This window comes from Amia ocellicauda, chromosome 11, assembly GCF_036373705.1.
Source record: "Amia ocellicauda isolate fAmiCal2 chromosome 11, fAmiCal2.hap1, whole genome shotgun sequence".
Classification (NCBI taxonomy): domain Eukaryota; kingdom Metazoa; phylum Chordata; class Actinopteri; order Amiiformes; family Amiidae; genus Amia; species Amia ocellicauda.
Window position 1 is genome coordinate 19,872,926 of NC_089860.1, and position 26,197 is coordinate 19,899,122.

At 37.7% G+C, this 26,197-nt stretch overlaps 3 protein-coding genes and 3 non-coding genes across 6 annotated transcripts in view; all 6 read right to left on the reverse strand.

The window, feature by feature from the left end:
• Positions 1-1,596: 1,596 nt before the first annotated feature.
• nme5 (NME/NM23 family member 5) lies at positions 1,597-4,490 on the reverse strand. Its single transcript, XM_066716834.1, has 6 exons — positions 4,415-4,490; positions 3,971-4,149; positions 3,369-3,574; positions 3,155-3,255; positions 2,834-2,952; positions 1,597-2,394 (listed from the first exon to the last, which is right to left on the reverse strand). The coding sequence occupies exons 2-6, from the start codon at positions 4,112-4,114 to the stop codon at positions 2,311-2,313; spliced, it is 654 nt and encodes a 217-aa protein (XP_066572931.1). The 5' UTR covers positions 4,115-4,149; positions 4,415-4,490; the 3' UTR covers positions 1,597-2,310.
• Positions 4,491-7,021: 2,531 nt separating this feature from the next.
• Positions 7,022-11,595, reverse strand: rack1 (receptor for activated C kinase 1). The gene is made up of 8 exons (XM_066716835.1): positions 11,369-11,595; positions 10,273-10,444; positions 9,857-10,004; positions 9,292-9,387; positions 8,949-9,059; positions 8,311-8,451; positions 7,646-7,756; positions 7,022-7,163 (listed from the first exon to the last, which is right to left on the reverse strand). The coding sequence occupies exons 1-8, from the start codon at positions 11,475-11,477 to the stop codon at positions 7,098-7,100; spliced, it is 954 nt and encodes a 317-aa protein (XP_066572932.1). The 5' UTR covers positions 11,478-11,595; the 3' UTR covers positions 7,022-7,097.
• Positions 11,596-11,969: 374 nt separating this feature from the next.
• On the reverse strand, positions 11,970-12,042 carry trnav-cac (transfer RNA valine (anticodon CAC)). Its single transcript has one exon. It is a non-coding gene; the product is annotated as a tRNA-Val (tRNA).
• A 263-nt stretch (positions 12,043-12,305) lies between these two features.
• trnav-aac (transfer RNA valine (anticodon AAC)) lies at positions 12,306-12,378 on the reverse strand. The gene has a single exon. It is a non-coding gene; the product is annotated as a tRNA-Val (tRNA).
• Positions 12,379-12,692: 314 nt separating this feature from the next.
• On the reverse strand, positions 12,693-12,765 carry trnav-cac (transfer RNA valine (anticodon CAC)). The gene has a single exon. It is a non-coding gene; the product is annotated as a tRNA-Val (tRNA).
• Positions 12,766-14,297: 1,532 nt separating this feature from the next.
• The window catches only part of col23a1b (collagen type XXIII alpha 1 chain b), a 170,140-nt gene continuing 158,240 nt past the window's right edge, over positions 14,298-26,197 (reverse strand). The window contains exons 22-32 of the mRNA XM_066716293.1: positions 25,790-25,855; positions 25,513-25,569; positions 25,247-25,273; positions 24,684-24,755; positions 24,461-24,514; positions 24,261-24,287; positions 23,654-23,707; positions 21,640-21,726; positions 20,779-20,847; positions 18,548-18,586; positions 14,298-18,097 (exon numbers count right to left, since the gene is read on the reverse strand). Of these exons, the coding sequence (XP_066572390.1) occupies positions 18,095-18,097; positions 18,548-18,586; positions 20,779-20,847; positions 21,640-21,726; positions 23,654-23,707; positions 24,261-24,287; positions 24,461-24,514; positions 24,684-24,755; positions 25,247-25,273; positions 25,513-25,569; positions 25,790-25,855 (555 nt within the window). The 3' untranslated portion in view covers positions 14,298-18,094. The remainder of the gene's footprint in view (positions 18,098-18,547; positions 18,587-20,778; positions 20,848-21,639; positions 21,727-23,653; positions 23,708-24,260; positions 24,288-24,460; positions 24,515-24,683; positions 24,756-25,246; positions 25,274-25,512; positions 25,570-25,789; positions 25,856-26,197) is intronic.

Genomic DNA, 26,197 nt, shown 5'->3' on the forward strand with positions numbered 1-26,197 from the left:
ATTTGCAGCAGATGTTCTCGATATTTTAATAAATAGTATATGTATGTATGATTCACACACACATACCTAGACTATATCTATGCATCTTTACATCGTTATATTTAAAGCAAGCAATATGCGTGAAACAATTAAGGGATCAATTTCAAAATGACATCCCATTTTTGAATAATGATCACAACAATAAAGGTAATTTGCATGCTTTAAAAAATGACCTGAGTAAAGGCACTGGCATTTTGCTGGCATCAAGTAAGTTAAAATAGTATTTGCTTTATATACCATGCTGTATTATAGTTATTTTAAATAAAATGTTAATCACATATAGAAGCTCAGTATTAGCATGGTATATAGAAGAAGTTAATACACTGAGCACATGTACAAAGTTTTAGAGAAAAAAAGGGGGATATGCGAGGTCAACCAGCTCCTCACCACCATGTAAAGACAGAATGCATGAACACGTCAAGGTGCACGCAACACCTTCACTGGTATTGTTGAAAATACAAATATCTCTAGGCAGTGGAAATCTGAATTTTTGATACACTGTGAGAGAGCCTCTGAAGAAATCAAACTGATCAATTTCCCTTGCAAAATACTGTACCCTATAATATACAGGACAATCCATTCTGATATTCAGTCTCCCAGTATCTGAGAAGCATTTTAAAAAATATACTACTAAATGTAGTATAGGTATAAACAGAATGGATCTGAACTTCCATAGTGTAAAGTAGTTTTTTAGTAGTATAATTTTTAAAATACATTTCCCCAATCAAGCACTTAAATACTATATAACAGAGTAGAGTGAGATACTTTCATATTTTCATGTAATTACATAATTAATAATGTGGATAGTCACAACAGCACCATTATCTACATCTTATGAAATGTAATTCTGAAGATGACCTGCATACTGACAGTAAGAAATGTTTAGATTTTTTTTTCTTTTTATACAATAAGCTTATATTTACGATGGTTAAATTATATTTCGTGCACAGAGGTGATTCTGTGAGGTCACTGATCATGTATGTTACACCCACTTAGACAGTGGGCCATAATTAGGTGATATCATAATAATAATAATAATAATAATAATAATAATATGCTATATCATTTTTCAACTTATTGAGAAGGTTCGCGGTGTGATCATCATTCACTACATATGAAACAAAGCACTAGCCAAAAGTTCCTTTAGAGTTTCAAATGCACACACACACACAATATTGAAAAGCATACTTCATATAAAACAAATACATAAATAACATTCAATCAACATATGTTAATATTCTGACTGGTTCGTGTGAATCTCGTGAAATTGCACCCCTGAAAGGGAGGGAACTACAACAGAAACACAGAGCCTGCTGTGTGTTCCCTTGGGATACAGGATACCTATATAACCAAAGAAGGCACTTCTACAGGATTGATATTTGGATTTATAAGCAGTTTCATAATACTTGAATGACTGGCTAAGAACATGTCTCTTTTATAATGCCAATTGAAATAATGTATTATCAAAGAGCACAATAGTATTATATATATTAAGCCAATTATACAAGTGTTGCTAGAAAAAAGGTCAGCATTAATATAATACAAAAATGAAAATGCTATGTCTACAGTAAGAACTTTATTAGAACAAGAAGTTCCTCTCCATTTAGTCCAGAGATGTATGGGTAGGCACATGTGACACATCACTACCATGATTCTGCTACATTGCTAATATACATAAAGAGATATATGGTTAGCTTTTATTTTATGTTTTTCAACTATTAAACCATGCATTACAGGACATTCTACAGATTCCCAATAAATACTGAAGCACAATTAGAGTGTTCTTGAGCATCTGTTAGAATTAACTCTCATTCACTGCTTAGAAATCAAGCAAATCAAAAAAGAAACAAACAAAAAAAACATTAATTCCCCAGTTTACACGGTTTTCACGTTCAATACAGTCACACAATTCTCCACATAGAAATACACACCCTTCTCAACATCGGTGTAACTTCTCCCAAACAGAAGAGCCAACAAATGTATATGCTTCTGTTTTTATACAAGGGTTTGAATATGATTTGTTGTAATGTATATGCATTGCAGGTATTTACTGCATATTTTCACTTTTAATCACTCATCAATAATGATATATTAAATAAATGTACAAAACAGAACACTACTATCAAAGTAAACCTACCGACAAACCTTCATGTTCATTAAATGTAGCAAACAAAGAAGAGTATTAGTATTTAGTAACTTTATACAAAAATAAAATCTAACATGACATTTCATTAACATCAGATTATACCCCATTGGTGTGTAACTCTTCCTTTACTCAATCTCTTCAGTCACTACTCCATGTTGCACTTTAGGCTTATTGGGGTTATTGTCTATCAGCCAATCAGCTAGCCAGGTCTTTTGAGTAAAAACATGAAAATAAGAAGAAACATTAATACATAGAACAAGCATGTAGAATAACTTTGCTTCCAGTGTCTTTATATTATATACATTTAATAGTGTCAGTAATTTATGGAGTTAAAGTAGTAGTACTAGGTTTGCAATCTACAAAATACAGGGTGTACAACAATACATTGTGTATACACTTTAATTGTTGTCATTTAAATTGTACTACAGCAATATTTGCCATAGATACATTATTTTGTAAAGTCTAACCAAATCACTGGGTATAGTCTACAAATATACTGTTTAAGTCAAACATAAAAAAGAAAGAATTTGAGAAGTGTACCAATTCAATATTACATAGTCTACTTATATAACTGTTTAATTACAATCCAGAAACAAACAGAAATGTTTCTACCTATGAACATGGTTTGTACTGTACATTTCAACTTACAAATGGATCTTCTGGCTTTCTTTTGCAGAGTTCAGTCAGCCCTGCTAGCAGTGTGGGGTTTATAAATCTGCTAAGGTAATCCTTGGCTGCACTTCCCAATGGGATAGGCTCAATAATTGCTAGAAAAGAAGAAGAAGAAAAAGAGAAATCAGTTTTGGAATAATTCTAATTTTACACTAGCAAACAACATTTTGTAATTGATTTAGTTTTTAAGCACTTTCTAGGTAAGTCAGTGGAAGAACAGATTTGATCTTTTAGTATAATTTGAGATCTAGCCTATCCATATTGCAAACAATTGTACTTTAACAAAAGCCAGCTTACATCCAGGGAACATGAACTGTATTTCTCTCTCTGCTGTTGAAAAGCTTTCACTGCCATGGACTGCATTCCTTAGGTCAGATGTCCCATAGATGGCTCTTAAACTAAACCATTAAAAGAAGAAATACATATTAAATTTGTGAACTTCATTTGTAGCAATGTAACCAAAACAACACCACCATTGAGGCTATTATTGTTATCATTATTAGCTTCTTACCTCTCTGGGTGCGTTTCTCTAGCTTTCGTGCTATTTGCAGGTCCAATGAGACTTTTCCAATGAGCAATGGCCTGCTCTCTGGCCAGGACCAAGGCAATGATCGGACCAGAACTCATGAAGGCAGTTAAACTTGGGAAAAACAGTTTGCCATATTGGTCTGCATAAAAGTCACTACATTGTTCAGGGCTGAGGTGTAACTTTCTTTTCTGCAAAAGTAAAATAACATGTACAGTGATACAAGCAAATGTACCTTAATGATGTCCTCTTCAATTTCCATGTATAAAAATAATACTGTATTATCCCATGATATTACAATTACATTAATGCAGTATGACAGTAACACATTTTTACAAAATGATTATGGGAAGTGCATGATATAGATACAATTAAGGAGGTTTTTAAGAGATTTTAGTTTAAGTGTAATGGAAATAGTGTAATGGAGAAATGGTGTATAAAATGAAAGGGTGCGTTGTAGAATACAATGTTGAGCGTTTAAAAGTGTTGCTATTTTAATCACAGGATCTATGAAAACAGGTAACTGGCTTCTTTTTGAGATCTGCTCACAAGTCACACATTAAATCTGGGAACAAGACGTTAAAGACCTGCAAAATACTGAAGCCGGCTCGTAGAATAATGTCTTCAATTTCGTCTGCTTTGTGAATGACATCTGGTTTAATCAACGCCAGAGTCCTTTCCACGTACACCCGAGGGGGGGGCATCTGCAGCTGCGGCATCTCCTTTTCCATGTCTCTCCCAGACAACAGGTACCCAGGCTTTTGCTCTACCAAAAATGAACACAGGCACCATGTTCACCCGGAAAATACGGCCCGAATTGTCGGTATTATTTAACCTATGCATCACTGTTACAGTTTCTCATCCACGCGTTTGGCAATTCACGTGATACAAGTTAACTCACTTCAGTGTACCAAACATTTACTTGCGTACAACAAAATGAACTACAATGAGTATCCTTCATTATACTTCAATGCAAGTAATTATGAAATATGCAGAATACTAATTAAATCGTAAGACAGTGAGCGCCTCACCTCAGTCCGCGGCTCCACAGCGCATTTCCAGTTGCCTTGGAGGCGACCTGGTTGCTTGGAAACAGTCTGTACGGAAAGAGTTTCAGGTCAAAATCCTCACACCGCAGAACGCGTTTAAATCCTCCCAGGATCGACCTTACACTGCGCTGTTCCAGTATTATGAATGTGAGTTTATTTAATTAAAACCTTGTCTAAATGCTACTACTAGAAAACATGGAAATCGCGGAGATATCTAGATGTTAGTTGATAATAGCAGAGATACTCTTATTAAGTGGTAAACTGATCTGCAATTTCAGGTGTGTCGATCACAAACAATTGCACCTAACCTTCCAGCATCGGTCAGCAGTCGCAGTGGTCGCAATCTGCACTGTGAAAACTAGCCTTTCTACTTGGTAATGCCTTGTAGTAGTTCACAACTTCGTATACATTTTCCGGAGATGCCAATAGTACAGAACTGTAATGTTTCTACTTCCAATATCTTTCTTTAATCCAGCTCACAGATGTGAAGGCTTATTAACAATGAATGACACTTTCCACAAGTCACATGACAGCATCCTAGGATCTACACCGATCAGCCATAACATTATGACCACTGACAGGTGAAGTGAATAACACTGATCATCTCGTTATCATGGCACCTGTCAGTGGGTGGGATATAATAGGCAGCAAGTGAACATTTTGTCCTCAAAGTTGATGTGTTAGAGTCAGGAAAAATGGGCATAAGGATCTGAGCGACTTTGACAAGGGCCACATTGTGATGGCTAGACGACTGGGTCAGAGCATCTCCAAAATTGTTGCTCTTGTGGGGTGTTCCCGGTCTGTAGTGGTCAGTACCTATCAAAAGTGGTCCAAGGAAGGAAAAGCGGTGAACCGGCGACAGGGTCATGGGCGGCCAAGGCTCATTGATGCACATTGGGAGCGAATGGCTGGCCCGTGTGGTCCGATCCAACAGACGAGCTACTGTAGCTCAAATTGCTGAAAAAGGTAATGCTGGTTCTGATGGAAAGGTGTCAGAACACACAGTGCATCGCAGTTTGTTGCGTATGGGGCTGCATAGCCACAGACCAGTCAGGGTGCCCATGCTGACCCCTGTCCACTGCCGAAAGTGCCTACAATGGGCACGTGAGCATCAGAACTGGACCACGGAGCAATGGAAGAAGGTGGCCTGGCCAGATGAATCACGTTTTCATTTACATCACGTGGATGGCCGGGTGCGTGTGCATCGCTTACCTGGAGAACACATGGCACCAGGATGCACTATGGGAAGAAGGCAAGCTGGTGGAGGCAGTGTGATGTTTTGGGCAATGTTTAATGTTGCACATGAGCATCAGAACTGGACCACAGAGCATTGGAAGAAGGTGGCCTGGTCTGATGAATCACAAGTTCAAGGTGTTGACTTGGCCTCCAAATTCCCCAGATCTCAATCCAATCCAGCATCTGTGGGATGTGCTGGACAAACAAGTCCGATCCATGGAGGCCCCACCTCGCAACTTACAGGACTTAAAGGATCTGCTGCTGACGTCTTGGTGCCAGATCCCACAGCACACCTTCAGAGGTCTAGTGCAGTCCATGCCTCGACGGGTCAGGGCTGTTTTGGCGGCAAAAGGGGGACCTGTACAATATTAGGCAGGTGGTCATAATGTTATGGCTGATCAGTGTATAATAGCAACACATTTTTTTCCAACTTGTAGGTCATACAGACTGCTTTACATTTTAAAGTTGTATGCCTGTTTAATTAGATTAGAATGTGATTTAGGGACAAGGCACTCTAATTCAACATGTTTCCAGTATTTTTATTAAGAATTGTATTAAGTTTAGGAAAACTGAAAACAAACCTCCCTCTGATTTTGATGCACTGTCACCAGAGATCAACCACTACTAAACAAATGCTCAGGAAGATACACCAGGACCAACCACTGTGCAGGAGAAATGCCACACTCCCCCAGCCATCCACGAGATATTACACTGTAAAGAGCTGTATTTTGTATCTACTGCACAGAAAACATTTAGAAATGTATGGTGTATTTCTTCAAAAATATACAGACCATTTTGGCAAAACTGGACATTTCTACTTCAGATATTACAACCTTTGGGCAACACCTATTTTGGAAAACAAAACCTTGCCAACGAACTCCAAAAGATAAATACTTTAAATAGATAACCATCATAACTATGGAGTTTATATATTGTTAGAATTATATTTCACATAACACTTGCTACAAATAACTGAGGATGACTTCTCAAGTCACTGAAAATTATTTCTTTGCAGACACCCTTATCCAGGGTGACTTAGAAAATATGTACATGTTGTATATACATGTTTATAATAGAGATGGGAGATCAAAAGGTTTTGAAAATGTAGTTCTACACCTTTCTCCCAAGTGAACTGTGTTGTTCCTATGCCCCCAGGTTGAGATTATATATATGTAATACAGACGCATGAACTTTTCAGACAGCAGTTTAATTTCAATATCATTTAGCAACCAAAAAAGTGCCTTTTTTTCCTAGGCACTTCTTCCAGCAGTACAAAACAAATCCAGTATTAGAGAAGTGGATCAGCTGCCAGATGGGTAAACAGAGAAAAATTAAGAACAAAAACACCAGATCTTTTTTTTTCCGGTTATTTATTTTTTATTTCAAGGCTGACGGGATTTTCAGTTCTCTTCATTTTCTTAGAAAACATTTATCGGGTTCCGATGGTCACCTGCCACACTCTGATCAGGTTGTCAGTGTAGCCAGCAAACAAAGTCTGGAAGATACAAATAAAGCATTTAAAACCATATACAGTAATTTCCTGCATACACACCATCTGATTACTGGAGTTCAAAATTCACCCTGTAAGAGCATCTGATTAGACATTATAAAATGAGTTCAAAGGTCTATTACCACCCCCTCATATTTGCAGGACTTGTCACCAGTAAAATTCAGTAGTATCGTGAAAGGTTAAAATCATAGGGGGTACTCGGGCAACTAATTATGCATATTTCATATACAAAACCAGATACTTCAATGTCAGGAAATGCACACTATTGTATCTGGTACTCTTAGCTCAACATTTTAAAATAAATGCCAAACTGATTATAGAAGAGTAAGGCGATAATTTTAGTATGAATCAATCAATGCAAGTGGTATGGCAGCTGCCAACACCTGTGATCTAGTTCCAAGATACCTGACCCTGGAAATATTGTAATACCACATATGTGACTAATGACAACAATGTGGGAAGAGTACCTGTCCATCAGCAGACCAGGCCAGGGAGGTACACTGGGGGGGCTCGGCCTTGCTGCTGGTGCTGATCACCTCTTGTCTCAGCTCATCCACAATGATCTTGCCTTCCAGGTCCTGGAAAAAAAGGGCACATTTGAATCTTAGTGAGGGTATAACTCAATAAGAGCTAGCACAACAAGGAGTTTATAATCCACAAACCACTCTTTTAGCTTTTTACTCCAATTATATTGATTTAAGATTGTTGACAGATAACTGAAGGCAGACAATAGTTAATAAACTATTGTCATTTGTTGTAATGACCAAATAACTGCACTCCACACTCAATCTTCATTGAGCAGAAAAACACAGAAGTTTGCTCAGAAACAGCCTCTTTATCATCATAGAATTACAGATGGCATTTGTAAGTTTCATCACTGCCACTTTGTGTTTCCTAGACAGTACAATGTAGACAAAGTACTGCTAATGCTAAAAACCTGATGCTGAATATTAGAACTTCAATATTGAATCATTTAACATTTGTACTAGACTAACAATCAGCATAACTTAATGCTCATTTCCATTTTAGTGCGCTATTCTAATGGGAGAACACGTTTTCCTGTTGACAGCGGCTCCAAGAGCGGATAACTGGCATTAATGCCCAGAACTGCAAGATTCCCACCGACGCTTACCCAGATCTTGATGCTGGGGCCAGTGGCAGCACACAGCCAGTATCTGTTGGGGCTGAAGCACAGAGCACTGATGGTGTCTCCGCCATCCAGGGTGTAAAGATGCTTGCCCTCGTTCAGGTCCCACAGCATTGCCTGGCCGTCCTGCAGAGGAGAGGATGCAAGAGCAATGGTGAGGATGAAAGGCACACGTGTTTGGCACTGCACAGCAAAGCGCATCAGTCCCATTTTAAACTGAACACCTCTACTTAACTCCACTGACCACATACCAGACTACTTTATAAATACAATTTAAGGTATTGGGTTGATGCATACATTAAAGTAACTTATTTATACCCAATATAACTTTTGTACAAGTTATACAAAAGCATTGTGCTCAGAAACAGCCTCTTTATCATCACTGTGTGACAGATGGCATTTGAAGTTTCATCACAGCTTAGAAATGCTTCCAGTTGACTTATTTCTGCAAATATGTTGAATTTTAAACAGTGGAATTGTTAAATAAGTTAAAGGTGGAACAATCATGCAAGGATTCGTTTTTTTTAATAAGCACTGAATGTTGATTTTGTTTTCCCTCAAACTGCCTATGACAAACTACCCTGCTTGATTTTGACTTCAACAACAGACCGATCTCAGCATACCTTCCCTCCAGAGGCACACAGGGAGCCATCGGGGGAGACAGTGACGGTGTTCAGGAATCCGGTGTGTCCAATGTGGTTGGTCTTCAGCTTGCAGTTAGCCAGGTTCCACACCTATTAATATAAACACACACCAGCTATGTCAAACGATCACAAGCAACTCACTGTCCATACAGACCAAGCTATAGTCAAATGCACCATCCTAATATAAAGTCGCATCCCATCATAATTGCAGGACTTGTCATCAAAACCTCACAGTTCAGACAATCAAATTGTGTCTTGTGTAATCACTGGGACAAAGCATCAACGAATCCCTACTACCTGGAGAGAAGAGAGAGATGTGTACCTTAACCATCTTGTCCCAGCCGCAGGACACAATGATGGGGTTGCTGCTGTTGGGAGAGAAGCGCACACAGGAAACCCATTCGGTGTGGCTTTCATCCTGTAACAGAGAGATTTCACCATTTAGAAAAGTCAAGACCTATTTCAAAGCCAGGTAATTAAGACTCACTCCAATGTGTGCATTATCTCCTTTCAGCATTATTATATCAGGTGGATACAACTAAATGGTGCAAAATTGTAAGTTAAAATAAAATGAATCACTAACCCAGACTTAAGCCATTTATAGTCATTACACATCCCTTCATAATTGCAGGACTTGTCATCAAAACCTGACAGTTCAGACAACAAAACTGTGGTTTGTTTAATCATTGGGATGAAGACATGCTTAAACTTCTGTTACATGCATTTAAAAAGTCATTCAGTTTCAGAGTGGATGGAGCATGAGTGGAGTTGCTTTAAAATAATTGTAAGGCAACTAGAACTGGGAATTTCTCCCTTCATACAATATCTGAAATAAACCTAACCTTTTAACACGAGATTCAATCAATCATGTGGCAATTCTCCTTTACCTGGATCGTGTACTTGCAGACTCCAAGGGTGTTCCACAGCTTGATGGTCTTGTCACGAGAACCAGACACAATCTGACGGTTGTCTGCAGAGAAGGCAACACTCAGAACATCCTTGGTGTGACCAACAAAGCGACGGGTTGTTGTGCCTCTGTAGGAGCAAAATACAAATACATTAATTTCAAGCAAACTTTACTTGCTGTACTGCCAGGAAAAGCACACTTCAAGAAGGCTGCAAATTTAAAGCAGTCTAGGTTGAATAAACAAACCAGAGACTATTGTAGGTTGAATTATGATTTAAAGAAATGTAACAAAGGTTGTCGATGCCGTAAGAATCTACTTGCTCAACACAGAATGATTATAAATCCTAAATGGAGGGATTCTAGTCTTTCGGAGACTTGCTCTCCCGGCTCACTTACGTTGTCAGGTCCCAAAGGCGCAGGGTGCCATCCCAGGACCCAGACAGGGCGAACTGTCCGTCAGAGGAGATGACCACATCACTGACAAAGTGCGAGTGACCACGCAGGGCTCGCTGGGGGATGCCATAGTTGGTTTCATCACGTGTGAGTTTCCACATGATGATGGTCTTATCTGGAGGTTAGAAGAAAACAAACAGGTTCAGATACTGTGGGGGAAAACAATGACACACTGAACACCTGGACCAACTTGAACCGGCTTCAGGACTGACCCATTCCTACATCTTACACACCCCATTCATGCATCCTAATGTGGTCCTCTCACCTTATAGGTAAATTATACATGTACAAGTAGTAGCCTATATAGTTTAATCAACTGTAAAATACCCTGATCATCATAACGAAACAATCCCAGTAGTAGGGGACTTTGAATAAAGTTTAACGCACACTGAACTTCCAAGTCTGCTCAATCTACATTAGCAGAGTGTCTGCAAAGGCCTATGCTTTTTAGGTTGCCAGAATTTAATTTCCCTTTGTACAAAAATGCTATTTTAATCATTTACTAATAACGCTTTGTATAAGTTAACTGATTTAATGTTCTACATTATTTTTATTGACCAATCTACTTAAACACAATTTTAAAACTCCCATGCGTCACTGTCACGCATCCTCCTCAGACAACATCTTGGAAATCCATGTCAATGGAGACCACTCCAATACACACAGCCTGGCCACAATTAGTGTAAAACGGAATTGTTAAATTGGTTACATTTTGTACAGGCGTTGCCGCTGGGAGACAATTAAACTTCGCTCAATATAATTTCAGAGAAAACGTTACAACTCGGTACAATCAGATTATAAAATGCACGTGTCTAGCCAGTTTTAATGACGTTTATAGTTTCTTTAAGTCACTGAGTGTCAAGCTTGAATATTGCACTCCCAATAACGAAATAACCCTCTTTATTAATATATAAAACATGGTTTATTTTAGACACAATAGAAGCAGAGTAGGAATTTTCACAACGTTTCACACAAAGTAGACACTGTAACACGTAGGCTCCCAGAATAGACGGGGCAATGATGGCGGCGGCCCGGTTACCTCTAGATGCAGAGAGAATCATGTCAGGAAATTGCGGGGTTGTGGCAATCTGGGTGACCCAACCATTATGCCCCTTAAGGGTCCCCCTTACAGTCATCTGCTCGGTCATTTTGGCGAAGATACACGGTGCCTTTCAGGGAGGATGGAGTCGGATTGAGATCGGAGGCTTTAGCCGCCCTGTTCCTCTCACATACAGGCACAGGGAAAGAGGAAGAGTCGACCCGGAAACAGAACTAAAAGAGAAGCGCTGAGGCGAACGTATTGCATTCTGGGAACCTGATAATACAGTCATATCAAATGTGTGTATTGCAAGTACGAGTGAATGCGGTTCGAAAGTTTTTTCGTATATATACCACTTCGTGGAAAATAAGAAAATTATTTAAAAATAAATAAATAGTATTTGTTTTTCATAATACCTTAATGTAATGTAATTGTGATCATGCCATATATTGGGGCATAACTGCCAAATTGTAATCCAGCATATTGTTTTGGATGTTTGATAAGAAAGCCACAGTGAAAAAGTAAGACCTTTAAATTTGAAATGTAACATTTTCAAACACATCACTAATCAATATTATGAACAAAGGCGGGGGATCAAAATTGTTTCCGCCCGGTTTCGAACCGGGGACCTTTCGCGTGTGAGGCGAACGTGATAACCACTACACTACGGAAACTCGGTGCGCAGTAACTGCCAATCAAGTGTCTGTATAGTTTACTGAACAAGGGACAAGTTATGCTGGAGGATATTTATCAGACGAAAAGCTTTAACGATGCGTGGCAGGATTTCATTACACCGGACACGGGCATGTAGCGCGGATTTCCCGCACAATCCCTGACAATCCATTACCTGCTCGCAGCAGAAGACGCACGATTGCTCGGATGTCGTTCTCTCGTTTGTAATCATACATTTTTCCAAAATGTGAGATAATAAAATAACTGTTTCCGCCCGGTCTCGAACCGGGGACCTTTCGCGTGTTAGGCGAACGTGATAACCACTACACTACGGAAACCCGCATGGAAGCCTTGTTTGAAGTATCAGAGCTGTACCCATGTACGTGTTGTGTTTTATGTAACGATATTTATTGATGTTAATACAGGCCACAGACGCACTGTATTTTTTGTTCCTCACAACTCTTAATTCATTAATTAATTCACTATTTCACTTAATTGGTCACAATTACCATTTGTTCCAGGTATTGATGATTGAGAGATGCCTACAAGACCTGTAGGAATGTGGCACTCCAGGACTAGTGTTGCCCACGCCTGCTATAGATGATATGTAGTTTGATTCAATGTAATACGCACATTTGAAAATGATAAAATATGTTTCCGCCCGGTTTCGAACCGGGGACCTTTCGCGTGTGAGGCGAACGTGATAACCACTACACTACGGAAACTCGCTGGAAATGTGTCTTTCTCCATATATCAATACAATATATTTCTATTGTTAAATCTATATTACAATACACTCTAATGTAGCTATTTAATATATCTGAATATACCTTATGTAAGAACATTTTATGATCATCCCAGTAAATGTAAATGTATTGTAGTTTTCAGTATGTTTGGGCGCATGGCCGCCCTCTTGTGGTAGGATACAGACATTTAATGGCTGCGTTTGCTCTTCTACAATCCGAAGCTTCTGTAGAATATGCCTCCTAGTGGCCATATATACGGTGGCCCTGAAGTGCAAAACACATGCAAATTAAAAAAAAAGATGACTTTACAATTAAAACAAAACACCTGCAAACTTAAAAAGAGTGTCTGCAACATTAAAAAAGATGCTGCTATCTCACAGGGATAAAAGGACTAATATGACAAGTACTGCTGGAAAAGATGTGTCTTGAGTAAGCGCCGGAAGGAGGTCAAGGACTCTGCTGTCTTGACTTCGGTGGGCAGGTCCTTCCACCACTTAGGGGTCAGGGATGAGAAGGAGCGGCTCTGGAGGAAGGAGAGTGAAGAGGAGGCAGAGTTAGTCTTCTGGCACTGGAGGAGCGCAGTGGTCTGGAGGGGATGTATGGAGAGACGAGTGTCTGAAGGTAGCTTGGTGCAGTGTGGTCGAGACAGCGGTAGGTGAGGGTCAATGTCTTGAACTGAATGCGTGCCGCTATCGGGACCCAGTGGAGGGAGCGGAGCAGTGGAGTAGCCTGTGCGAATCGGAGTCAGAGAGACACCAGACGAGCCGCAGAGTTCTGGATGAGCTGGAGCGGCGGGTAGTAGATGCAGGCAGGCCGGCCAGGAGGGAGTTGCAGTATCCAGGCGGGAGAGGACCAGTGACTGGACGAGCAGCTGAGTCGAGTAGTCGGTGAGGAAGGGACGGATACGCGTATGTTGCTCAGGAAGAATCTGCCGGTGCGTGTCAGCGTGGTGATGTGCTGGGTGTAGGAGAGATGATTGTGTTTCAACCTACATATTGAATTGATGATCATTAGCACTTGTTTGGTATAATTGTTTAATCATACACCTGACTATATGCCTACAAAATCCCTGACTTTGTGCAAGTGTACCTAGAAGAACTGATGCTGTTTTGAAGGCAAAGGGTGGTCACACCAAATATGGATTTGATGTAGATTTTTCTTCTGTTCACTCATTTTGCATTTTGTTAATTGATAAATATAATCTATTAACATGTCAATTTTTGAAAGCATTACTTACTTCACACCTGCCTAAATATTTTGCACAGTACTGTATATATAAGTGTTTATATATGCGTGTGTTTCTTGTTTCCATACAAAAAAGAGTAAATCAGCCTTCTGCTCTTCATGGCTCTGCATCTGTGATCCAGGCCAGGCAGGTGGGGCCTTGCTCTCTGGGGGCACTGACTTTGCAACCAAACTGTATAAACATGCTTTTTGGAATAAAGAGTTGGGGACACCACACAATGTTTTGCCGATAGTAGATGTCAGTGAAACAAAGATACGCACGTCAATTGTTTTATTAAATTTAATTGGATTATAGTGTATATTTAATTTATCAGAACATCTAATTTGCTTAAAAACAACAAGAGAGGAAAGTTAAAAAAATAGCTGAAATCTCTTTTACAACCAACAAGAATAACAACACGGTGATATGCAAGTTAATCGCTCATGTTACAAACACACTGCAAACCTTATTCATAAAAGACTGTCACACCATGTAAGGAAAAAAATAATCAAGACTTGATGATGCTGATATAAAGCACACAGCTTCAAAGAGGGAGTGTGTATGGGAGATAAGAAATTGTAGTTGCACTTCAGATAACTGGGCATGAACACTTGTGTGATTGTCCCAAACACAAATGGTTCTCTTCCTTGGTCAGAATATGTGGAATAAGTGTCCAAGTAAATACTGTAGATCTCTACCACAATGAATCTTACATTTACGATATGATAAAAATAACTCAATAAAAATCAAACATGTGCAGAAGCTATTAGAATGTATCAAGTCCTGTCAGGATCATGCTGCTCTGTAATCAAAAGCTGAAAGCTCCTGTTTTCTCAATTGCAATGTAAAATATATATTACAAAAAAACATTACAAAATTGTACAAGCATTGTAGTAAATGGGGAAAGCTTATTAACTGCTATTATATTTTCCCAAATATCCCTAATCTGTTTTAGGATATGACCCTTCAATTGAAGCAGCAAGTTCACCCAAGAAATGTTCCAATTTCACTGGTTCATGGGTACCGGGGAATGCTTTCTCTCTTTTCTCACTCCCTCTCTCTCCTTTTACAATTACATGGAACATGATCAGATATTGTGCCTCCATCTGAGCATATTTCAACAATCGTCTGCAGACTCCCCTGCCCCTATTCCTTTGCTCAAAAACCCACCCCTGCATAATTCCAATAGTATATACATTTAGAACCATGACATTTAAATAAAAAATATAACAGCAATAATAATAAAAATGACTACAGTTTTTCTGTAATTTCCTTGCTTCATTGCTTTCAATCTTGCTTATCAGAAAATTGACACTGAAAATCTACATAAAATATATACATTTTTATGTTATTTCTCAATTTTTTAAATGTTAAACTAAACATTTAAAGACTACTTTAAAACGAGTTTGACTTTGTGTTGTGTTTTTGCCTAAACATTTTGATTATTGTCTAAACTAAAATATGCAGTACTGATATCAAAGTATTTTGCTGTACTGCAAAATTCACTGCTTCATAGAAGTAATACTGCAAAGGTAAAATAATAATTTGTGTCCTTTGTTCTCTTATGGCAGTTTGGGCTATTCAATGTGATGTGTGCACAAATGTTTGTATATATGTATCATATATGTACTGTATGATGTCTGCACCACAATTGTTATACAACTTCTGAATGATGTTTGGATGTTATTTTGCCTATCATTCTGTCAATCTAATAAAACATACAGTGCTGAAAATTAACAAAATTAGAAAAGCCAGACAAATATTTTACACGTCAGGAAAAGAAAATGCAAAGATATTTTCACAGGCCTGAGGAGGATTATCTTGTAAACAAGCAAATTAAAGTTGAAATACAGTCAATGTCAAGAGTTTGACCAGCTTTCTCCAACAATGAGAACACTGCATACAGGTCTGACATCCTTTTCTGTTTCTCATACAATATTACTGAACATAATGTAATAATTACAAATTAAAATAAAAAAGATATCCAAATTAAACCAAAAAATTCAAAACATTTTAATTTTAGAAATGGGAAAAAAGTTTGGATATCCCATTGCTTTTGTAAGTTGTTGTCACTGACTGAAAAACAGTATCATATAGAACATAAAAACAACTTTAAGCAGCTATTATTCCAAGAAAACACCAGGCACCATTTGACATTATAAAATACAGTATTTATATAAGGGGTCTCTCTTTCCTTTTGCTCCAGCAGCTAGTATGCAATAGTAATTTAAACATATTTTTAGAACAACCACTTGTGAAAATTTTTAAACAATTTGAAGGCAATTGTCTTTTATTTAGTTTAGTTTTTTGTAATTATCGATGTAATTTGAAGTGAGGATCTGGCTGCAACAGTTTTGTACTGACTAAAGGGTCCTGCAACTAAGGATCAGTCGAGAAAATCAAATTGCCAATGCCGTTACCAAATTATGATTACTCAGAGGAGGCAGTACCTCACCTCCAACCTATTAATGAGATAATCACAGACCTCATATATTACAAAGATCATCTGTGAAATGGAGACAGGAGATGAGGAGTGAAGAACAAAAAAATGAGTGAGGAGTCAGATAAATTTGATCAACCTTGATTTGTTAGGCTTAAGTTTAAATTTAATATTAAGTTTCCTTCAACACATGGAGTTACCATGTACAGTTAATCTCCTAATTTATGTAACCCCCAAAAAAAGATTTTTGTAGTTTTTGTGTTATAAATAAATCCATCAAGTTTCAGATGTGTGTATAATTCTTAACTTGAAAAATTTAAATAAAAATAGTAATGCAAAGGAATGCCAAGGTAATACATTTTAATATCAAAGATATTAAAGTTAATACTGCATATCCAAAGCATAGGATAGTACTAAGAACCCTAACACATTTGTAAATATTTTTGTTTTATTTTTTTTAAATATGTTTGATGTTTAAATGGAAAGATTTATTTTTTTAAATGGAAAATAATTCCTTCACAATACATGCAGACATAAGTTGTATTACATTACATATGATGTTCCAGTCTGGGACATAACTAATAAAATGTGGTACACAACCCAGCTGGTTTGTTTCATTAAAGAGCAACAAAATAAAAACATAGAATATCTGTTTAGTTCCATTTTCGCAGCATTACCTTCTGAGTCGAGGAGACTACCCAAAAGGCGAAGGGGCCTATGTCATTACCATGGGATCTGTGAATGACATAGGCCCTTCCCCTTTGGGTAGTATGCTCTCTCTCAGATAACCAGGGTTGCATTCACAATGTTTTAAACACAAGACACAGAATGTCACACTGAAATAACACTGAAAAAAATGCTTCTGTGTCTCAATGAAAGAATTTGTTCCAGAATTCAAGTTCCCTTTCTATCTTTGCAGATTTCAAGGGCGAATCCTTGACTGTTATGGCAGCACCTCCAGACTCCCTTGTGGCAGGTAAATTGGTTTCCAGAGTATGAAGTGTTATGACCTGGGATTCATGACCTGCTGTCCAATGTCACCCTTGAGAAGCTGCACAGGCACTCCTGGTTCATGGTGTTGACGCACCTCCAAGTTAGTTGACCTCCAAGAATTTGCTCAGTACCTAGAGCAATCCATGTCTCTCTAAGGCTGAGAAGTTCTCTTCATTTTGGGTCTCAGCCAAGCTGCTTTATCCTTTCAGAACAAATAAAAAAGGGAACTGTTCCACAGCATGTGAACATCAATGGATCCATTGCATTTCCATGCAACACACTATAGAAGACACACTGATGAGTCAGTTAATAATGTTAGGTGTCGTCTTATTGGTTAGTCCATATAGCAGCACTTTTCTTTACTTGCAGCAATGTAAAGTTCATGTGCTGTATCAAAATAATGGGAATTACTGTTTCACCCAGTGTGTACATCTTCCAAGATCCTTATTGTGGATTTAAAATGTCTCATTTTGTCCTAGAACTGGTAACACATCCACGGGTAATTGAAAACATACAATGTCCAATATAAAAGCTCCATATATTATATAAAAAACAAGTTTCTTTACAAAGGGTAAAAAATGAAAACCAAACATTTGACTGCAAAATATACCATATCAATATGTACACACGTCATGCTTCATTGTTATTCATCACTGCAAAAAAACAAAAAAAGACAATAACAAAGGTTAGAAGTCAGTGGCCAGTTGCATAATACAAATTTATTTACCACTTAGTGTTCCTTGAATTGAAAGCTGCTGGTCAAAATGAACTTAACACTTTGAAATCAATACACTTAATTAAGAGATAAGTTGCTATGAATTGAACATAATGTATTAATTGTAATATAGATTGTTCTGAGAAGACCTGTATAAAGAATCATCTCTTAAAGACTAATTTAGTTTTTGGTAGATAGAAATTGTGTTTTTTAATAACTAAGGTAGTTATTCAGGTTTGCCTGAAGTAACCTGCAGGTATGAATGGTCAAATTATTTAAATATTAATATAATCTCTTGGAATACAAGCAATGGATATTTTTTTAGTTCAGTTACATTTCTGCAAGTACACACAATATGCTTTACTTAAAGGTCAATTTATATACTAACCTTCTGCAAACATCCTTGTACAGGTAGTCCATCTGATCCCTGTTATTTCAAGAGGAATAAATGTCAGTCACTTTTTATTGAAATAGTGTATGCTTGTGTAACAATAACTGACACTGGGCAAAGAACAGGGATTCACATCCATGCATATGTCTACTTAACTGTCAAATTCAACAAAACAAACAAACATACAAACAAGAAAACATGCATATTAATCAATAACTTTAATGGGAGGGTAAATAAACACCAACCCCTGTAATATACTGTTGTACTCACATGTAATTGCAATATATATATAGTACAAATAAATATTTTTCCCTGACAGGGAGGACAGGGAGTTCGATTCTCTCTCATCTTTGGTCCTTAAATAGTGGTGGGTAAGGACACTATATTGCAAGTCTTACTAGTATATGTGTATATTAAATCAAATGTTTTCTGTCCTATGGTTTAAGAACTATAAATGGTAAAATTTTGGTTAGAACAGGTCTGTATGGGAAATAATATGAAATTGAAAGGTAAAAAATAAAAGCAGTTATGCAAATGTACACATTAGAACAAATACTACATGTAATATTACAACAAAAAGGAGAACGCAGATAAAATGTCTGATAAAGTATTTCACAAACACATTAATCCCAAGTTATTTAAAAAGTAAACAGTGATAGGATATCATTGATGAGTCTTACAAAAATAATTTAATTATGAAAATCTATGGAACAATATTCTAGTATTGGGAAATGGAATTCACATATTCAAATTCACATATGCATGACAGATGTGCTACACGTGTTTACAGTGCTGGTAGATTAATTGAACACATTTAAAAAAGCAACAAATCCAAACCACATTTAATGGCAACAGGGACTGATTAGTTTAAAACATCAACACCACAATGACTTCATCCATGCTTTCAAAATGGCATGTCAACAATTAAAAACATGCAGTGATTTTTAGTCTTGCAACATTTTTAATCATTACATTTTTGCTTGTTCTCGTATTGTTTTTCCATCGGGAGTCATTTCAATACAGCACTATTGTAATACTATTGTGTGTGTGTGAGAGAATCAAGTCTAAAACATCTTTACTTTGGCTGCAGGATATCTTCACAAAAATATAATTGTGACTATAAGGATCAATTATTTGGCACAGAATAGAGCAACGGACTATTCCAATGTGTCATTTGTGGCAAATATGTTAATTAGCTTACCTCACAAGGTCAAGAATGGACAATATAGCCCGAAGTAAAACTGAATTAAAACCACTACAGAATGAATACACTGCACTATGTATAAGTCAATCCATAAGTCGAGGATAACCGGTTTAATTTCTGGCTGTGCTGAATAGTTCAATATATGTTCTGGAGTTGTGTGTAACACGAGGATCCTTATATCAGAATACCTTACAATTTTATAAACCAGTATACATCCATGAACCCATGTATTTTAAGGAAAATCAAGGTGAGATGAATGCACAAAGATTGACAACAGGCAGAATAAACACTTTAGTAGGCGCTGAAGTCAAACTTCTTTATGAACTTGTGAACTGTGTTCAATTTTGAACAAAATACAAAGAGTACAAGAGTCTGGGATTGGTAAATTGGCAAATCTTCTAAAAAATGGTTACAATAATGCAAACCCAAATATATTATATATCTGTATTCAGGATTTAAGAAGTGTTGAAATTAACACTTTCATATACATGATGCTTACATGATACTGCAAAGAAATGTTTAAAATTGAGTCCTCTCCTCTGTCCATAATGTACAATAAATATAATTCCAGTTCAACTTACAGCTCCTACATAAAGTGCGACACATATAAAACACTCTCACTAGCGTAGTGGTGGTCACTGTACCAGGGATGGTCGTCCCAAAAACCTTTTTACTAAGCATAAGCAGTTAAGATGAATGCTCTGTTCACAACACAAAACCAAAATGACCACAGTGGTCCTGGTCCTGGAAAGCAGCAGTTTCTGCATGTTTTCATCCCAGTTTAGTTCCTAATTTCCTAATATAAATTATAATAGATTTAACTGGACCTAGTTAATACCCTAGTTCCTGAAGTGTTGGTCACTTAAAGAGCACAATAAACCTGAAATGCAGCCCTACAAGCCCAGGGTAATACAACACTTGCTCAAGATTGGCTTATGAGCTTGACCAAGAAAGACGCACGTGGCCACCACTGCCCCAGTGAGAGGCAAGGACAGAAGGACAGGAAGGAGCAGAGATACTGTACCAAGGGGCAGGGGGCATCCAGGCCGGGCAGGCCTGCCTCCCCAGTCTCGCGTTTATCTCCGCCAGCACCCTGTTTGTGAGATCAACCTCTGCGATTACCAGTGAAGCAGGCTCCCCATTGTACACAAACACACCAGACCTTGTGTCTCAATCACTTCTGGTGTGCTTATGGATTCACCTGCTCTAATTTTCTTAACATCCCCTTTCCCTGGAGTGTGATTGCTCTGTCTTAAGTCTCTCTCAAGCTCTGTCTATTTTTATAGTTTTCTTTAAAATGTGTTTTGGCTGGCATTGTATTTTTCTGCTTCATTCTATGCTACATTTGAATGCAATTGAGATAAGTACATTAAATACAGTATTAAATGATTAAATAAAGCATGCAGAGAAACCTGTAAATTACACACCGTGTTCAAATGTCTTTGTACATTGATGCAATGCTTTCAGATGATACAGAGCAGAGCTCTCAAATTCAGTCATCCAAAAGCAGAGTACTTAAATAATGCAGCTTTTCAGTATTTTATTTAAAGAACAAAGTCCTGTTGCTATTATTATTATTATTATTATTATTATTATGTTTTTTTAAATCTTATCTGATCTGTTTCAGAGTGTTTATATATATATATATATATATATATATATATATATATATATATATATATATATATATATATATATATATGTGGATGTACACTGTGATGTATTTTTCTCTTCTCGTCTATTTTCTAAATCCGTCAAGTGTTTTTTTTTATGAAACCCTTATATAAATAAATAAAATGTATTATTTTTATTTATGGGTGTGTGATCTCAGCTGAAAAGGAAAAAGTTAGCTAGCCAGTATGAATTAAAACCCGGGTTAACGCACCACTGGACAAGGCTGGTCCAATCCAGGGGGTCCTTGCTCTCCCTTCTGCCCCCTCATCCCTTTTTTGCCTGTTGTTCCTCTCTCCCCCTGTGGACGAAATGGCTTTGTAAGCAGGCTCCACTCTGAAAAAACCCTCCTTTGTATAGCAGTAGAGCCGCTTGTGAAGTGTGTGTGATAAGAGCTATGCTAGGACTAGCAATTATAACTGGTTAATTGCCTATATAGTTGTATTTAATTTGAATATGTGGACTGCTAATATCAATATGCACAATAGAAATAGAAGGGTAATTAAGAATATGCGAGTTGTATCCTATCCAAATGTGGAAAAGGTAACAAAAAGAAAAACATTTATAGCAACATATGGTGGATGTACATCTCTGATTACAGAGTGCAGCACATAGATTCAGGCAGGAGTGAGGAAGCAGATAAAAGCAATGGGGCAGCAGGAAAAAAGACTAGGAGCTGGAAATGCAGAAGTGTGACAGTTAAAGCACAGACGCAAAATAAGCAGAGCACCTTCATAACTTAACATTAACATCTTTAATGAGCAGCCTCGGAATGTAGTGTTTCTAGCACTATATAAATAAGATGGTTCATCTCTATTATGTTTCTGGTTTTCTGCATTCAGTAAGTTCCCTCCAAATTGTCTGTTGTATAAATCCAATAGATCACATGTAGTACTTCCACTATACACTCACCTAAAGGATTATTAGGAACACCATACTAATACTGTGTTTGACCCCCTTTTGCCTTCAGAACTGCCTTAATTCTACGTGGCATTGATTCAACAAGGTGCTGAAAGCATTCTTTAGAAATGTTGGCCCATATTGATAGGATAGCATCTTGCAGTTGATGGAGATTTGTGGGATGCACATCCAGGGCACGAAGCTCCCGTTCCACCACATCCCAAAGATGCTCTATTGGGTTGAGATCTGGTGACTGTGGGGGCCAGTTTAGTACAGTGAACTCATTGTCATGTTCAAGAAACCAATTTGAAATGATTCGACCTTTGTGACATGGTGCATTATCCTGCTGGATGTAGCCATCAGAGGATGGGTACATGGTGGTCATAAAGGGATGGACATGGTCAGAAACAATGTTCAGGTAGGCCGTGGCATTTAAACCATGCCCAATTGGCACTAAGGGGCCTAAAGTGTGCCAAGAAAACATCCCCCACACCATTACACCACCACCACCAGCCTGCACAGTGGTAACAAGGCATGATGGATCCATGTTCTCATTCTGTTTACGCCAAATTCTGACTCTACCATCTGAATGTCTCAACAGAAATCGAGACTCATCAGACCAGGCAACATTTTTCCAGTCTTCAACTGTCCAATTTTGGTGAGCTTGTGCAAATTGTAGCCTCTTTTTCCTATTTGTAGTGGAGATGAGTGGTACCCGGTGGGGTCTTCTGCTGTTGTAGCCCATCCGCCTCAAGGTTGTACGTGTTGTGGCTTCACAAATGCTTTGCTGCATACCTTGGTTGTAACGAGTGGTTATTTCAGTCAAAGTTGCTCTTCTATCAGCTTGAATCAGTCGGCCCATTCTCCTCTGACCTCTAGCATCAACAAGGCATTTTCGCCCACAGGACTGCCGCATACTGGATGTTTTTCCCTTTTCACACCATTCTTTGTAAACCCTAGAAATGGTTGTGCGTGAAAATCCCAGTAACTGAGCAGATTGTGAAATACTCAGACCGGCCCGTCTGGCACCAACAACCATGCCACGCTCAAAATTGCTTAAATCACCTTTCTTTCCCATTCAGACATTCAGTTTGGAGTTCAGGAGATTGTCTTGACCAGGACCACACCCCTAAATGCATTGAAGCAACTGCCATGTGATTGGCTGGTTAGATAATTGCATTAATGAGAAATTGAACAGGTGTTCCTAATAATCCTTTAGGTGAGTGTATATCACAGTATGTCGTTGTGTCACTTTATATTAACACACTGAATCTTAAACCACAAACAGAAGGAAACAGAAATACAGAAAGACACCACAGTCAACCCACCTTCTCGCCTTTTAGTCCTCGATCACCCTTTTCACCCCGAAGTCCAGGGAAGCCCTGTGAAAAAATAAAATACAATAAAAATGTCACCGTTGTCACTTTTGGTCTTGTCATCTATCTGTAGCCACTTATGTTTTTTTATAAATTGCATTTATATTAAATTGCTCACAATTAATAAAGAAAAGGTCTGTAACAGCTAAGGATTTGATACAAGGGCTATATTCAGTTGTAATAATGGGGTTCTATAGTTCAATTTATTAGTGATTCCTTCTCAGCCAGGTAAAGATGAATAGGGTGAAGATGGAGATGGCTATACAAATTAGCAAATTAAGCCTGAAGGTCAGAAATGCACTGGACTCTACAGAAAATAATAATTTATACTAATAGTAGTTCTGTTTGATTTCTCTACCGATTCATTCATAGTGTCAGTTAGTTAGGCACTTATTCGCTTTCATGTGAAGCCGCAATCAGACTGACAGACTTTTAATTGAGGAAGAAAGTGCGTCTCCTGACATCCAATATCTCTTTCAATCAAGGTTTTTTAATTTTTTTTATTGATAAAGTTAAATTATTATTCAGTGAACATTCTTCTAAAATGGAGCATACTTACATCTAGTCCTGGTTCTCCTCCTTTTCCCTAAAATAATAAATTACAAAATCATCATCGATCATAACAGAGACTTAGAATATCATCATAATAATTAAATTAAATTAAATTAAAGGAGCACAGGGCACAATGATCATGAAAGTGCCCGAATAGTCATAAATTAACGCTGATGAACAGGGATTTAAGAGGAAATTATAGTATACCTTTTCGCCTTTAGTACCCGGAAGACCAACCAACCCAGTTGGACCTTGGAGACCCTGAAAGCAGAAAGAGAAGGTTGTTTTGATAAAGGGTGTAATATGTTTAAAGATGGCATAACTGATAAAAGGACTGGTCAAGATACTGATTAGGGAAAGTATCAGATGCATTGTATAAAGCAATGTTATCCAAAACTAATTTCCATCATGGAAAGTAGACCAGACTTACTCGCAGTCCAATGGGGCCCCTCTCTCCAGTGTCTCCTCTCTCTCCCTTGAGTCCGTCCATGCCTGGATCACCCTGCAGATCACACAAATAACGTCTCACTCCCTCCAGACACTGAAAGAATAGCACTACCACTGTGGAAGCTTCGAGCCGTTGGAAACAGACAAACAGTGTGGTTGGAAACCCATTTTTCATTTTCTATCCCTTTGAGTGTCATGATGAACCAGTTCCCTCCATGATTTCAGCAACAGCTGACAACACTGAAAATGGCACTTTATTTACAAAATAAGAAAAAAAAAAAGAATAAATTATAATTTCTGTCTTGAAGAGCCGCAAATTCTTCTAAACCCCTGGAGGTAAGAAATCAGTCTCTGTCACTTCTCCAAGCCACAAGTCAACTTACAGGATGCATGCAAGAGTAAGAATTGTGTGCAAGTTGCACTTCATCAGTCCACAACCCATGTGCTGGGAATTGTCCATGGAGTTGCCTTTATATACCTGTAACCTCACATTTCTGTGCCTAAAGAAGAGAAGAAGGATCTAAATGCCATGTTATAAGAAGTTACCTTTGGGCCTGGCATTCCATGATGTCCCTAAAAAACAAGGCATTTTTGTAAAACACTGAACCATGAATATTACAGAAATAGTCCTTGCTTTATTTTGGAATTACATTATTTTGTCTGTCTCATACATTACATGGGCAGGTTTACTTTAATATTTAAAACATCAAACACTTTGTGCATTGTACAGCCCAAACCCCCCATGTTGCATGCTTTAAACTACATTTGAGTACAGAATATTTCTTTAGATGTATTTTAACAAAGTGATTTACCATGGGTCCTTGGGGGCCGGGTGGGCCAGGGGGGCCAGGTTGGGAGATCATTTGAGCCTGAAATATAACAAGAAACAAAACAATGAGACTGAGACAAAAGGCAATACACATAGTATGCACAATAAGGTTAATCTCAAACAGCGAACCTGTGTTTCTGCATAGGAATTTACAAAAATCTAGCAATGTAAATCTTCAAATATACATTTAAAAATACACATGTACAAGAAACATATAAAATAAGGTTATACCAGCATTTAATAAATGCTGTTCAACTCACAAGGTTGTCTTCCATAACACTTGATAACATTGAATCTCCTTTTTCTCCTTTTTGTCCATCAATACCCTAATCCACAACAGGAAAAAAGGACGATATTTAACATAACAATACTGAACATCTGAGAAAATAAAAAATATTGTAAATCCTCGTATTTGTTCTTTCTATATCAGTTCTTTAAAACAATAGTTTAAAGACCAATAGTGGTTTCAAGTAATTAATCAACCTGCTTACACAAAAGTAGGATTCTAATAAATGCTTAAACTCATTTTCTTTTCAAAGTAGATTCAGTTTTTACTACTTTAACTATTCACTAGTTAATTGGCTTCAGCCTCATAACACATATCTTGTAGCAATTACTTCCTTCCTATTTCACACCTATTTCCTGTCTGGTAGGAACAGGGTACATTA